This window comes from Sceloporus occidentalis, unplaced genomic scaffold (assembly GCF_023333645.1).
Source record: "Sceloporus occidentalis isolate IW3139 unplaced genomic scaffold, rSceOcc1.0.p SCAF_7, whole genome shotgun sequence".
Lineage (NCBI taxonomy): Eukaryota > Metazoa > Chordata > Lepidosauria > Squamata > Phrynosomatidae > Sceloporus > Sceloporus occidentalis.
In genome coordinates, this window is record NW_028316987.1 from 38208551 (window position 1) to 38224183 (window position 15633).

The 15633-nt window shown below is 37.9% G+C and overlaps 1 protein-coding gene across 5 annotated transcripts in view; it reads left to right on the forward strand.

The window, feature by feature from the left end:
• PDE1C (phosphodiesterase 1C) overlaps positions 1–15633 on the forward strand; it is a 280396-nt gene that overhangs the window by 113573 nt on the left and 151190 nt on the right. Inside the window, exon 2 of one of the 5 annotated variants that reach the window (XM_089532637.1) lies at positions 9836–9862. The exons of the other annotated variants lie outside the window; for them this stretch is intronic. Within the exon in view, the coding sequence (XP_089388763.1) occupies positions 9836–9862 (27 nt within the window). The remainder of the gene's footprint in view (positions 1–9835; positions 9863–15633) is intronic. 5 annotated transcript variants of the gene reach the window in all.

Genomic DNA, 15633 nt, shown 5'->3' on the forward strand with positions numbered 1-15633 from the left:
AACGTCCCTCAAAAAGCACTGCTTTGTTAGGCAATCTGTAAGTCAGTCCATATTCCAGTGATTTTTCTTTAAAAAATACAAATATGCTAATTATTTTCCGGAGGTGTGAGAGTCACTGCTGCTTTCTCTGTTGCCACTCTCCTCCTTCCTAAATCTCTCTATAGAAGTTTAGCCATAGAACAGTGTCCCTGTGTCAGTGGTTCCAATTCCATTTGTTTTTACCAGCTCCCTAGTACTGGATTTGTGGTCCTGATCAATGGAGCAAGGGGCATTTTGACCATGAATTAAATGATAAAAGACTCCAATTGTGCTGGCTAGTGCGATTTGCACATTTGAATTTATCTGGGACACACAAAGGAATGAAACTCTTGGAAAACAATTAATTCATCTGAAGGTTGTCTAGTATGCTTTTGGCTCCATAAAGTAAACCAAAGTTTTAAAAATAGTAAAGGGCGATGGGAATGTTCAAATGCTGCTAGAATTCTAGGCCTGGTCTTGGCAAAATAAATTTGTCTAAGTGCCCCTTTAAGCTCTCTAAGTCATCACTACATTCTATTTTTTTCTTTTAAACCACCACAATAGTCAACACCACCGTTATTGTTGTTGCTCCTGGGTGTTTCTTCAAGGATTTATATGACGCCACTTCATATAAATATTTATCAAGGAAGCTTACTGATACAGAGAGCCTCTTTATTTAAGATGCATATTTTCTGTTAAGGGTAGAAAATAAATATTAGCTGCTGTGTCAACTGAACATGATTCATTTTTACCACATGCAAAGGGTAAGACGTTTCCTATTAGCATGGGATTTAAAAATGTGTCATCCATTATTGTGAAGCCAAGATTTAAGTGTTAATTAGGACCCTTCTGCCTTGTCTTCATGCTTTTACCAGCACTCATTTAAGCTCACATAAATGACATGATTGCCTAACAAACTGCATGGTGGACTGAGGCGAAGTTTGTCATTGCTTCATCTCCCAGTATTGTGAACGTTTTAACTGCCTGACACAGAGTTGACTTTTCTGATTCATAAAGATTATTATCTGGTTCATCCACTGCTTCTTCAGCTTGTGGTTTGAACCACTGGCCACTGTTTTAAGGTTATGTGAAGTTATGTTTTCAGTGCTTACAAGGAAAGGCTTGCATAAGCAAAGTCTCAATTTTATTTATTTGACATCATTGATGGTTATATATGGATGTCCTGAAATTCAGAAGATGGGATTCGTCTGAACTTCGTCAGTTAGGTAAATGGTTAGTCAGTGTGAGCCTGATTTTTTGTTTCACTCATAACTGATTGCCTCTGGTTTCACCCTTCTTCCCACTAATCCTCCATATTCCTCAAATATATTCCAGTGCAGGAGGAAGCACCAAGGCAGGGTTCAGAACAGCAGCAAGGACTCAATCTTAAATGATACATAGGAAACATGTGTCCCCCATGTTGTTGGATTGCATATCCCAGCATTCGTCCCCACTGGCTATACCGCTGGGAACTGGAGTCTAACCACATCTGGAAGGCTCCATGATTTTCACCCTGATCTAGCTTATAAATGCACACTAAGGAGCCCAGAAAATGGAACTATTGAATGAATTCAACTTGTACCTCAATCAAAATTACATTAGGCTGAAACCCAGAGCATTCTTACATGTAAATCCAAAGCATTTTTCATATACATACATGCTCCTTATGTAAACTGGCAAAGGTTAAAATCATATGCTTATTTATTAAGGAATAATTGCAGATGATCTATTTTATACTAAGTCCATGTTGGAACAGGCTGTGGTTTATTAGAGATGTGTCTGAAGCAATTCCTATATAAATAAAATTTATAAGACTGGACCACTAGCCATAATTGTTAGCAGAAATGTAACCGCCGCTACTGCTACAACAAAAAAGCTTGGTTAGGAAAAGGAGCTATGCAACTTTGCATGCATTGTGTATGTGTGCGCCCATGCATTTGTGTTTAGATTTGTTAAAACATATTCTGAGTGTTTCAGCCTATACTGCAGAGTTAGACAAGGCTCTGGCACAAACACGAGATTTAAAATTTTGCGTCATGCCAGCTGTCTAGTAGCAGACAGGAGGATGGTGGTAGTGGTGGGAGGGGGGTTGAAACAATAACAGTCTGATAGGTTTACTAGAGCTTAGAGCAAGATACAGATTTGCTTTTGAGACTTTGAAATCAGCTATGTCTTGGCCTGATGAAACTCCAGCCCTTGGTTTTTTCCCCTCAGTATTTAATCTGAGTTGTGGCTGGTGACTTTTCTAACCTCCTCCCCTGCCTCCTGCTGTTTTTGTAGCTACCACCCCAAACAAATAAAAACTGGGCAACTGTCCATTGAGTTCATGAGAGTTTCCATGTGCTAATTAATGCCTCTTGACTGAGCAACAAAATTCACACCCATTTATTTCAAGTGCATCAGAAAAGCCCCCAAACCCTGTTATTTAAACTGGAGCAGGAGGAAAACAAAATATGCTTTCAGCAATTAATGTTATCCTTTGTTTTGCTAACATTCATTTTTTGTCCCTTTCCCATATGATTTTGCCTTCCCAAGTGGCAAAATCTATGGCATGAGTTGTTTTTGAAGATTTTGTTTCCCAACACGCAGGTAGAGATGGTACAGCTAAGCAATATGTAGGAAATACTGATGCACTTCCAGTGCTAAAAATATATAAACTTGGCTGTTGTTTCTAGCAGTGGTGGGATTTCTGGCTCACCCTGTAATGTTCAAACCATTTGTCAGGATCTGAGAAACAAGCCTGGGAAAAAGTCATTTCCACCTCTGTATTTGTTACTTAAGAAGCTTTCTGGTCTGCTTACAGAAGAAGGAATTATAGCCAGTGTGTGGTTTGGGTTCCTCCCCCTCTTCCATTCTGTACTTTGAGGATGGTACCAAATGTTCTGTTGCTTGGAAGCATTTGATCCATTTTTAAAAATCAAATGTTCCAATAGCAAACAGTTACATAGAATGGAAGTTTGGGATAAATTTTATTTGTGTTGGCCGTAAAACATGAGGGATTAACTCAATGCCCTCATTTTTAGTGATTATCTTTAATAATTGTTACCAAAGGTTCCTAGAAAATGCAAGTTAATTTTATGTTTGTGTCTGCAGCATGCACAGCTGTATATCAATAAACATGGATATATAAAAGACGCCTTTTCTTCTCTTTTCCCTCTCTCAGTTTAATCACTTCTTAAAGCGGTGTTCTCAAGCTATCTGATATGGGGTTTTTAGAAGCATTTTTAAATCCCAATGTGTCAGGAATCTGTGCAATATTCACACAGTTTTCTGGAAGCTTGCCACAGATGAGCAGTTGATGGTTCCTGCCCTGGCTCCATTTCATGGACCTTCCATTTGAGTAACATTGGCTGGACATATTTCTATGGCCATGTTCCTGTACCTTAGAAAATGAACCTAGGCTGCAGTATGTATACACTTACCCTACTGTAATAAAAACATTTAGATTTATTTATATCCCACCTTTCCTGCAAGCAGCAGGACTAAAGTTTACAAAGGTTAACACATATAAACATTAAAATTCACATTATAGAATTTTTTTTAAAAAAATCTGTTGTAACTAACAATAGTATTAAAAACAGTTAACAGAAACAAATAAACAGTACATTTGGCCCTCCTTATCCACTGATTTTTTTATACACGTATTCAAGCATCCACGGCTTGAAAATATTTTTTAAAAAGTATAAATTTCAAGTATCAAACCTTGAATTTTCCATTTTATATAAGGGACATCATTTTGCTATGCCATTGTATTTAAAGGGAGTTGAGCGTACATGGATTCTGTAAACCGCTCGGATTCTCAGTGATTGGGTGGTATATAAATAAATCCTATTATTATTATTATTATTATTATTATTATTATTATTCACGGGAGTTCCTGGAACCAAACACCAGCGGATAACAAGGGTCCACTTTATAACACATTCTGAAAGCCCCCTGTCTAGCAGAAGTCAGTCTTCAAAAGCTTGCTGAAACAAAAAGATCTCCACCTCCTTATGAATGGGTAGCTGGGAGGGCAACAGTTTAACCTCTTTAGGAAGGGAGTTCCACAGATTCTGCACCTACACATTCGACCATCCACAGTTTGAAGATATTAAAAACAAACAAAACAATTCCAAAAGGCAAACCTTGATTTTGCCGTTTTATATAAGGGAAACTATTTTACTGCTCCATTGTATATAATGGGACTTGAGCATCTTTGGATTTTGGTATGCATGGGGTAGGGTGAAGTGGGATGACCTGGAATAAACCACCAGTAGATAACAAGTAGATATTTCAGATAGCCTGGATTGAGGATTCCCAACAAGTAGATATTTCAGATAGCCTGGATTGAGGATTCCCCTCTTCAAGATGTACTTGTCTGCATTCAAGCTTATTTGGAAGACATAACTATTTTGTTTTTTGAACCAACAGTTCAGTAAATCTTGGTTTCTTTCAGATATTCTGCACATAGTCTTGGGTTCACTTTCTTCCAGACTGCTCCTTGTATGATTAGGAGCAATCATAGCTAAGCCTTCTATGCTTCTTAAATCAAATAGTGTTTTTTGTACAGTGGGCCCTTGCCTTACGTGGGGGATCCATTCCGGACCCCCCCGTAAGGTGAATTCCGCCTATGCTCAAGCCCCATTCATTTGAACGGGGCTTGTGCGCGGTGCTGCTGCAGTGCAGCAGCATAATGGGCGCCATGGGCGCGTGCCTCATTCATTTGAATGGGGCACGCCGCCCCACACACCCCACGTACTCACTGCAGCTTGAGTGTGTACGCTCAAGTCCGCATAAAGCATGCCCACGTATGACACGGGCGCACTGTATACAGCATCCAATGATACCTCATTTCCTAGGGAAAAGCTGCTTTGAGAGATGAATATGGAGCACCAACAGGAGAGGGAGGGGAATATGCTCAGTTCATTTAACTATAACTCCACAGATCTAATTGCCGCTCCCTCATTTTAGCAATTAAATTGGCAACCTTTTCCCACCTCTGCACTAAAAAATAAAAAAAATAAGGAAATACCAGTGAAGTAACTGTAAAAATTCTGTGAATTCTCAAAAGTGCTATGGAAATCATAACATCACTCCACTGGATACCAGTTAGTTTCTGGGAAAAGTACAAAGCTATTACCGTTAAAAAACTATAAAGTTTGGGTCCAGGTTACCTATGGGATCACCTGCTCCCATATAATCCACTCCATACACTCAGTTGCTCTGAGGCACATTTATTTCAACTGATTAGAACTAAACTGGCAAGTGTCAACCAGAGGACATTTTAATCTGCCGCCCCTAAACTGTGGAATGACCTGCCAAGAAAGATTAAATAGCTAAGATAAAAATATGAAATACATATCTCTTCTGGCAGGCCTACCCAGTCAAGTTTAAACTATGACTTTTAAAACTGGAATATTTAAATTTCATCTTGAGACATCTCAATGTTTCCCATGCTTATGTGTTTTAACTTAATGTGTTTAAATGGTTTAATGTGTTTTAATTGATGTTATATCTTGCCTTGAGCCCTGGGGAGAGGTGGGTAAGAAATAAAATCTATTAACAATGACAACAACTTTTTTTTTGGCGGGGGAAACTCTACCTATATCTGTAACATTTTATGAGGCCTCAATCAGATGCTGATTTCAAGCAAAGGGCAACTAGCTAAAAATCATTGAAACACTCAAAACCTATTATGGTGCCAATAAAAAATAAAACTGACTTATTTCCATCTTCTCCCGGTATTACCAAAGCTGGAATGCCAGCTCATATCACTTGCAAATTAATTTATTCTGTTTATTAACGCTACAAAGGCAATAACACAGTTAAGTTTATGTACCATTAGTTCGAATGTAATGGCAATAAAATATATATATATATATGTGGTATTGATTTCACATAGCGAGATGAGTGGCAGAGAAGATTTAAGTGCATTATAATGACCCCATAAGTCTGCAAGAAGTTTTAACTTTTTTGATGTAGGTGGTGGTAAAAATAAGATTACTCATTGTTAATCTATCAAGTACAATAACTAGACTGTGGAACTTCTTCTGAAGTATTATGTTATTAAAATATAATAAAAAAGGATAAAAGAACAGCACACCCATGAAAAATCTCTTCTGCCACATGAATTAAGAACCAAACACCCTCCTAAATAAAATACAGCGGGCCCTTGTTATCCACTTGGGTTTGATTCCAGGACCCCTCTGAATACCAAAATCCATGGATGCTCAAGTCTCATTAAATACAATAACACAGTAAGAAGGTGTCTCTTATATAAAATAGCAAAATCAAGGTAAGCTTTTTGGAATTTTAAAATTATTTTCAAGATGTGGATGCTTGAATCCGTGGATTTAAAAATCCATGGATACGGAGGGCTAACTGTAGTATTTGCCTGTTGATGGAAAGGGGAGAGACTATCAAATCTCATGTGACAGGGAGTTCCACAACCTATGGGCAGCCACTGAGAAGGCTCTCTCCTATGCCCTCATGAAACATGCCTCCAATGGCAGAGGAACACAAGCATCACTCTCAATTATTGTCAATTATTGAGGCGTTCTTTACAGGTGAACTTAGCTTAAAGCAATTCAGATTATTTTTAAAACTTGAGTAGGAGTAAAGAAGCCATTTGTTTGACTAAGATATGAAGTCATGTGATATAACAATGGGGAGATTGTCCTTTTGAAGAATCTACTTCCCTTTCCCATATACTTTTTGTGAAGGACACCCCTACTGTGAAGCATTTTTTCTGGTTAGCTTGCATGCCCAGTTGATGTGGTCATTATATTTTCATGGACAAATAAAAAGTCATTAGATTTTCTGTGGGATTCATTGATGAATCAGAACTGTACCATTCTCACACTTTATATTTGACAGTGTTTTCTAAGATAACTATTCTGCTCCATTCACTATAATTAATAGCAAGGTGTCAGTCATACAGTCCTGCCACAAAGAGTTGCTTATTGGGTATTGGAAGCATGTGAAGCTGTCAGACCATTGTTCTATCTAGTGGCAAATCTCTGCCTACACCAAATGTCTTGGGCGTAGGTATTTCCCAGCCCAGATTTGGTTATTCTGGGAATCTATTTCATACCTACCAATATTTCACAGATGAAAACTGGAAAATGTGTGACCAAGCGACCTCAGGCCAAGTTCTCAAAACTGATCAAGCTGTCAAAAGTTATTAATGAGAAAGAATACAAAAGTTAGGTGAGGCTGCAGCCTTTTGTCATCCTGTTGGGAAGGACTCAGTGCCCTCATTTTTGTGATTGTCTTTATTAAGTGTTGTTAAAATTTCCTAGAAAATGCAATTTAATTTTGTGTATGTGTCTCTTTTTTCCTCTGTTAAGTTAATCAAGTGCAAACAACTTTTGCACTTTTAACTCAGGCCATATCTGCATGGGCTAAATAACATGTTTTGCCCCTACCCTCACAGTGATCAGTCCAGATTGTGCATGGCTACATCCCTGATTCTAGTGGAAATTGTCCTGATGACGTAGAGCCAGTTGAGCACCAAACCTGTGTTATACTATCCTTAAAACAGGTTTTAAAAACTCACCATTTGTTCTGAATCTTCCCAGAAAATCCAGACACTTTCTGAGTAATGCCACATGATGATTTACAGTGCATCCCACTGTGCCACCTGTCACCGTTGGCACAAGTCACTCCTTTTGAGGTCAAAATGAGGTGCCCAGACATGTGATTGACACTGGGCACCTTATTTCAGTCTCAGAAAAAGTGGCTTGCACCAGCAGTGGCAGGAGCATAGAGGGATAAACATGCGAATAGCTGTCTGGTGTTGCTCAGGAGTACCCAGGTAATGGGAGGATCTTTGAGGCAGCCTTGGGCAGTATTTGGTGCAGATATGGCCCCCGTTTGCAACAAATGAACTACAGTGAGTTGGGAACAAAGAGGGAAAGTGGAAGGAGATAGAAACTGGACATTTTAAAAGCACTGAAAAAGTGGGGTGAAAAGAGGGACTGTTCTTGCCAAATTGGGACAGCTGGAAGGTATGCTAACTTGTGACTTCACACATTTAATGTGCGAGCCCTGTTTTTGAGCTACTATAGACTCTCCCTTGCCTATGACAACAAAAAGTTGTTGGTGGTGATGTGCATTGCTTATTTTAAGAGAAAAGTCATACGATGTCAGTGCTAGGAGCCCTTGCAAAAGGAACACAAAGAAATGTTTTTAGTTTTAAGCAGAAGCTAGAAGGAATGGTTGAGGCCTGATTTGTCTCATTAGATGACTCACAATAATTCTGGGCCTGCTTATTTAAGATGTATGTAAGATCCTATGTTGCTCTGTGTTCCTGGATATTTACATAAGTACTGTCAAAGACATCTTTTTGTGTAGTGCCATTTCCCATACACAACAGTTGAATAAGATAATGAGTGATGTATGTATGCATGTTAACCAGTCTCAAAAAGTTCTCAAAGCACAGTAAATTGTCCCTGTTTAGTTCTCATGGCTTTGTGTGTGTAGCAAACTCATTATATATGTCTCTGTCTACTGCTAAAATTATTTTCAGGGGGAGTTTAAATGATTTTACAATTTGTTCTAGAATTTTTTATAAAAGTTCTTCCTGAAAACATGAACTGCCAAGGTATTTTCTATATAATCTTGATGATCAGCATCTAACGCAAGCTTAAAATGAAAATGCAAACTATTAAACTATCAAGAGATTATATGTCATTACTGCTGTAGATGTCAGCATAGAAACATCTAAGAGGCAGCTGCTCTTGTACATACGTTATTTTCCACTGTAACATGCAAACAGGAACTTTTATACCCAGTGATATATATTGCTTCTATATGGTGACTGGAAAGGATATGTATGGTACAGAAAGAACATTTCATTGGTGTCATCAACCTAAATAATTAAAACAATTCAGCACGCTAACTTCATTTTGAGATAAAATCTTTGATGGTTGATTTAATTAAAATTTGCACAGGTGCTGGGTTTAAATGGTTTTAAATTTGTGTTGTTTTAAGTTATCAGATTCTTTAATATCTTTTCATTTGTTCCAATGACTCCTACTGTTTTATATTGTTTCAAACCAGGGTTTCTCAACCAGGGTTCCATGGAGTCCTGTGGTTCCTTGAGAGGTTGCTAGAGGTTCCATGTGGAATAAATAAACATGTTTTGAGCTATAGCTATAGAAAAATCAAGGTAGAGGATGCAATAATTTTTATACAAGGGTTCCCTGAAAACAATCATTTTTATATAGAGGTTCCCTGAGATCGGGAAATTATTTCAAGAGTTCCTTCAGAGTGAAAAGGTTGAGGAAGGCTGTTTTAAGCTGTTAAAACGGATTTACTATATGCCCCTATATCTGAGATCCTCTGATACAGGATTGGACATATATATTTACAAAAATAAAATAAAATATAAATAAATAAATAAATAAATAAATAAATAAATAAATAAATATCAGCTCAAGTTACCAGAGCTGGGGAAAATATTCTATGAAGAAACTTTCTAAGAACACAGGTGTCTCCTTAGCTTTCCTGACTACATGAAGAGGTGCATACAAATAAAGCAATGTGCTCCTTTTCTCACATACTCCCAAACACAGTAACATTGAAGACACCCCAAGAAAATCAGTCTGTGCGGAAGCTAACAAGCCCTTTATATCTCATTGAGGTATCTGATAGCAAGTGGTTATCAGTGTTAGTATTTTCTCATTACTGACCTTATCCTTTCCTGGATCCTATGTGAACAATTTCTCTTTTCCTTGTATTATTTAACATTGATTCACTCACTTCATTTCTACCAGCATTGCAGGTGGTTCTTACCTAGTTCTCATTGTTTATCTGTGTTCTTTTCCTGCAGGAGAAAATATAAGAAAACATCCCAGAGGTAAGAATGGATCACAGAAGAACTAGAAGGAATCTGTGGACAATTCAACAAAATATGGTTCTTAAATTATATGTTGTTTTTTGTATTGACCTGTTGCATGCTGGCAACCCAATGTAAGGACTGCCAAAGCTTATGTGGCCTGTTTTCTCAGTTCACCCCTAGCATAGTTTTGAGCATTGTCAGATGTGATTTGGTGAATAGATCATGCACTGCATACTTATACACTATGTAAACTGATACATTTCTTAAACTAATATTTTACAATGTAATTGTGTGTGTGTGTGTTTATGTGCATGTGCATGTGCACTTGTGTATTCAGAGGCAAATCTTTCTGAATTTAGTGAGGATTGCTCACAGACACGTATGCATAAGACTGCATATTTATTGATTTAGTGGGATGCCTGAGAAAATCAGAAATGTAGGTTTGACCCTGAGGTATGAATCTCAATAAACCTACTCCTGCTTCTGCTAAATTTGCCTGTTTCTATTGAGCTCTATAACAGAAGTCAAACGTGCCCTTGTACTCTTGCAAATACTAATTCTTTACATTCAAAGGGCTAGAAATCTTTCTATGTTGTTCCAATAAATGTTAAGGAATATACAGCCTAATCTTTCTTCTGTAAATTTGGATTGGTTTGTGGCTTTTGGCAGCTTGTGTACATTACCTTGAAAGTGAGTCCCATTGGACCCACAGGGACTACATACCTAGTTGCATTATCTTTCATATCTATCTGCTGCTAGTTATCTGTGCCATGGGAAACCCTAATGAAAGTCCTGACAGATTTTGGTTTTGACTGTGTCAATTCTGAAGCCCTTTATGATGCTTTTAAACGTTTATTTGCTTTCCTATAGTATGATTTTGAAGTTGTACACTATACCTTCTCTGTGCTATCATTCAGTTTTATGGCGGGGGAAAGTTTTTAAAACTAGATAACATTTTATGCAGGGTCCTTGCAATTTCCATGTGACTGAGTAAAATTATTTTGAGTTTGGGTGGAACATTGGCCAGGCTTATAACAATTTTCCCCATCAAGGGAGATGTTATTGGAATCCTCCTTAAAAGTTCAGAACATTCCAGCAAATGTTACCAAGGTCTCTCAGTTCTTCCTTGCTTCTCTGGGATCTCTAGGTATTGAACACCTGACAGAGACGGACTATTGAGTGTCTCTTCTATGTGGCTTGGGCATCTCTCTGCTGAGCTGTACATTTATTTACTTGCAGTAATGAGATAATTTCATATTTTTGGCCTTCCTTGGGAAGAACTCTTCTGTTTATTCATGGGCAATATTCATGACAGAATTCAAAGACGTTGCCTTGTTAGTTTGGGTCAATATGCAAAGGGATACTGTGGCACCTTTGAGACTAACTGAAAGAAAGAAATTTGTAGTCTAATTGGACTAGACTCAGTCTATGAAAGCTTACACTACAATCTTCTTTCTCTTAGTTAGTCTCAAATCCTTTTGCATAGTTTTCATTATAATTGGCCATAACATGTATTTTTCATACTTCTAGGATGAGGAAATAATATACTGTAATCTTATATAATGCAAGCATATAACCCCTAGTCTTGGAGGAAAAGGCAGAGTATAAAAAATGACTGATATTTAAATAGCTCTGTATAGTGCACTTGCTTTTCTCATTGATATATACTTATTACATACCTTGACACTTTCTGCTGACCCTTCTTGTCTGTTTGGAACTGTCCCAGTTTCAGATATCAGACAAAGCAGTTTGAAATAGCACAGAAGGGGCAGCAGAAGCTTAAAGATGTGTAAATGAGAACATAGGAAGTAGTATCACCACTTTTCCTACCTTAGGAAATGTATAGATATTGCCAGGGTTAATGAATTTATCAAGATTTGACAGGATGGAAGTGTTAAAGAGACAAAAGACCACCTTGTATTTTCTTTAGGACAGTTGTGTTCACCCAGCAGTGATCTTGGGGTCAGATGTATGTTTGCCCACAGTGGTGGTCAGGTTCTGTAATAAAATATTCAACTTCACAAAATAGTTGTCATTTTGGAGTAAGAGATGCACAGGTTTGAAGATAATTGTCATACTTGGAGTATTGTATCCCAAATCCAAAGAAATATGTGGCATTGAAGGGTGCCATATATATATATAAAAGATTTATGTTCCATATATGTGTGGACAAACCTTCTGCATGAATCTGACTGTGTCTTGGGAGAACATACAATTATGCTACGGTTGCATTCTGTCTACAATATGGCAGCTAATCCTTTCTGGTTTCGGCCTATGCAACTGAAGGTGGAATAGGCAAGCCATTAAGTTCCTTTTATGTTCTGCTATGATCAGCTGTATAAGCAACATATGCTTCTCCTGCATTGACTTAATGTTTTTGAAACCTGCTAACATGTTCACCATAAATTTGGGCATTTCACATCTCTAAGCAATTTCTTTAGTCTCAAGTTTGGAAGGGCATTTAATCAACAAGCATTTTAATGCAAAGAAACATAGGCCTGTTACAGACAGCCAAAATAAAGCTGCTTCGAGTCACAGTGGAGGTATGGTGTTTCAATGATGCATGCGTCCTTAAGAGTCCAGAAGCCACACCAAAGCCACGCTCCAGTCCTTAGGGCTGGAGTGTGGCTTTGGTGCGACTTCTGGACTCTTAGGACGCATGCATCATTGAAACACCATACCTCCACTGTGACTCGAAGCAGCTTTATTTTGGCTGTCTGTAACAGGCCATAGGATGTTTAATAAGGATGGTTTGTCTAATCCACACAGGCTTGGATAAGAGAAAAGCAACTAGCTCTTTAGGTGGTTTATTTTATAGAGCAGGGCAATCTCCGGAAGGAAGGGAGAAAAATTACCTAGAACTCTCTCGTCTCAAGCTGTTGACATCATTCTGTTCTGGGGAATCTGAATATTTAGGAAGAAAAGTTCCTTTGAAAGAACACTCTGCTTAAATTAACACTGAGCACCTGACAAGGCTGACTGAGTGAAAAGCTGGTTTATTGACTCTCTGCTGACGGAATGAAGATCAGTGCTGATTAGGAGTACAGAGTATATGGTCTTAAACTCATTCGTATTGAGTACAATGTCTGTCCTTGAGGAAATGTCTTGAACACAAATCTTCTTTACAGTACTTATTTGTCACACCTTCTTAGTTCCTTCAACCTATTGCAGAATAAGAAGCATATAAAAATGAGTTATTCATAAGCCAGATACATGCATTTCTTTTGTACAGCAATAAAGACCTATTCACACAATATATTAATTTATATGGCCATGCATTAACAAATATTTTCTGGGTGGTATGCAGGTCATGAAAAATGAATGAAAAGCTGAAAAGAGTAGAAATACCACAATAACTTACAACTAACAACAGTCCCAGTGAGGACCTCATAAGAAGAAGATTACAAGATTAACCCTATTGTTAAAATATTACCTTTCCTTGGTTCAAGGCAGCTTACAAAGCAAATGTACAACATTTGTGTTGCAAGCCGCCTCGATCCTGTGGGAGAGGTGGGATAAAATTATTATTATTATTATTATTATTATTATTATTATTATAAAATAAAAATATATTAGTTAAAAAGCAATTGCTAAAAATCATTAAACATTATTAAATATTAAAAGTCAAAGCAAGAACTGATTAATGTTCAAGTCCTCTTTGAGCATATGGACTTTGTATCTCCTACACCTTTTCTGGCAACGCATCCAATAATACTGAGAAGGCCCTGCTCCTTTCCTGCCTTCCTTCAAGATATGTTATATTTCTTTGGGAAACAGATTTGAAGGGGGCTCCCCAAGGACACCTAGAGGAAGAGTTCTCCCTCTCAGACCCATAACTGAAAATAAAGCCCTGACCATTCAATGGTAGGAGAACTCACAAAAATGCCTTTATATTAGAAAATGGTGTTTGCATAGGTTTAAGGGGAGGCGATTCTTTTATATCTATTATGTTGAGCACAACCTAATATTCATGGACAACATTTTGCTATGGGAACCCCCCCCCTCCCCAAGGGTAATCTGTTTTAGCCCATTGTCTCTTCCATATTTTGCAGCAGGAGTCTCCATTAGAACCCTATCCTTTCCATAAGCAAGAGTACAAGTCTGGATCCAGGCCATTATACGCAATGTAAAAAGAGCAATAAAGAGAAAAATTGTAGAAAGGGGGAGAAACAACCATGTATACTAACTGAATCATACATTTTTCTTTAAGCCCTTTTACTTGTAATGCCAATTGGTTTTGCTTAGACAGATTGTAATCTTTCAATTTAAATACACCAGAGAAGGGGAAGAGATTCTAGTTGTTGTAAATTTAGGTTTTGAAAGAAATCTTGATTTGCAGTATTTTAGAAATGGACCCCAGTCTCAAACGTACGATTGAACTGTATCTAAGTTCTGCTTATAGAGGTTTAAATCTTAAATTTTAGCTACCTTAAACGAAAAGGAGAGGGTTGCATATGTACTAAAGCTAGTTTGTGAACATCATTATATAGAAATTTTGCTTTATGATATCTTATACTATATATGGATCCCAGACTCAAACATATGATTGGAGAGCATTTAAGTCAACCATATAAAAATAGATTGGGTCTGGAATTTTATTACAATAGCAAGTGAACTCTTGTGCTCTTATTTTCTTGCAGTTATTTTTTGTTTGTTTGGTTCTTCTTGTTTCCTGACTGTTGGAAACCAAAGTGTGCATGAATGTATAAACAGTGGGCCCTTGGTATTTTTGGGGGTTTGGTTCTAGGACGCCCCGTGAATACCAAAATCCATTGATGCTCAAGTCCCATTAAATACAATGGCAGAGTAAAATGGTGTCCTGTATATAAAATGGCAAAATCAACATTTGCTTTTGGGAATGTATTTTTTAAAAATATTTTCAAGCTGTGGATGATTGAATCCATGGATAAAAAAAATTCCATGAATATGGAGGGCCAACTGTAACACATAAGCAAAGTCAGAGGGGGAAAGACATCTGTTTCATAGGGCCAATATCCATTCATTAGGGGTAGGTACTTGAGAAGTACTTGGAAAGCCTTAATATATTGGCTCATTGTACTCGCAGATATTATTGCACATAGATTTCTGCTTTTGACTTGCAGCCATAAACATTGTTTCAATTGAATGCCAGTGTGTGCCAATTTGCCAAAAAATTGAAGTTCCCATTTGGCAGTGGTGCCATGCCACCAATTTGCTAGAGGGAAGAAATCAACATGTATTTAGACTTTGAAATATTCACTACTATGAGCTCAGTGACTCTTCTTCAGCCACCTGTCTTCATCTTGCAAAGTAGCATGTGCTAGGTCCTACTATAGGCATTGTTGCAGAAAAATAACACAGATATTTATTTATTTGTGTGTTTGTTTAATATTGTTACTCTGCCTTCTCTCCAAGGAGCTTGAAATGGTTTATAATTAAGTGACTAAGGGGCTCTTCAGATCGGCCATTAAGGCCAGCCTGGGAGCAGAGTCGGGACACCGCATCCGCATGACACACGCCCCGACTCTGTCCCCAGGGTGCCATGACACTGCATGCTACTCCACACTGCATGCAGCGTCATGACACTCCTCAGGCACTGCATCTTCTTTCTGCAGCTCCTTTTTTGAGCCCCGGAAAGGCCAGATCGGGTCCGCGGAATGCGGTTGCCGTGGCCCCAATCTGGCAAAAATGGAGGCACCAGCAGGCTGCCCCTTTGGGACGGTCTGCACAGCCCTAATTTAATACTTAAAAATTTCCCTCTGATTACAACATAAATCCTAAACATAAAGATACAATATCATCCACAGAAT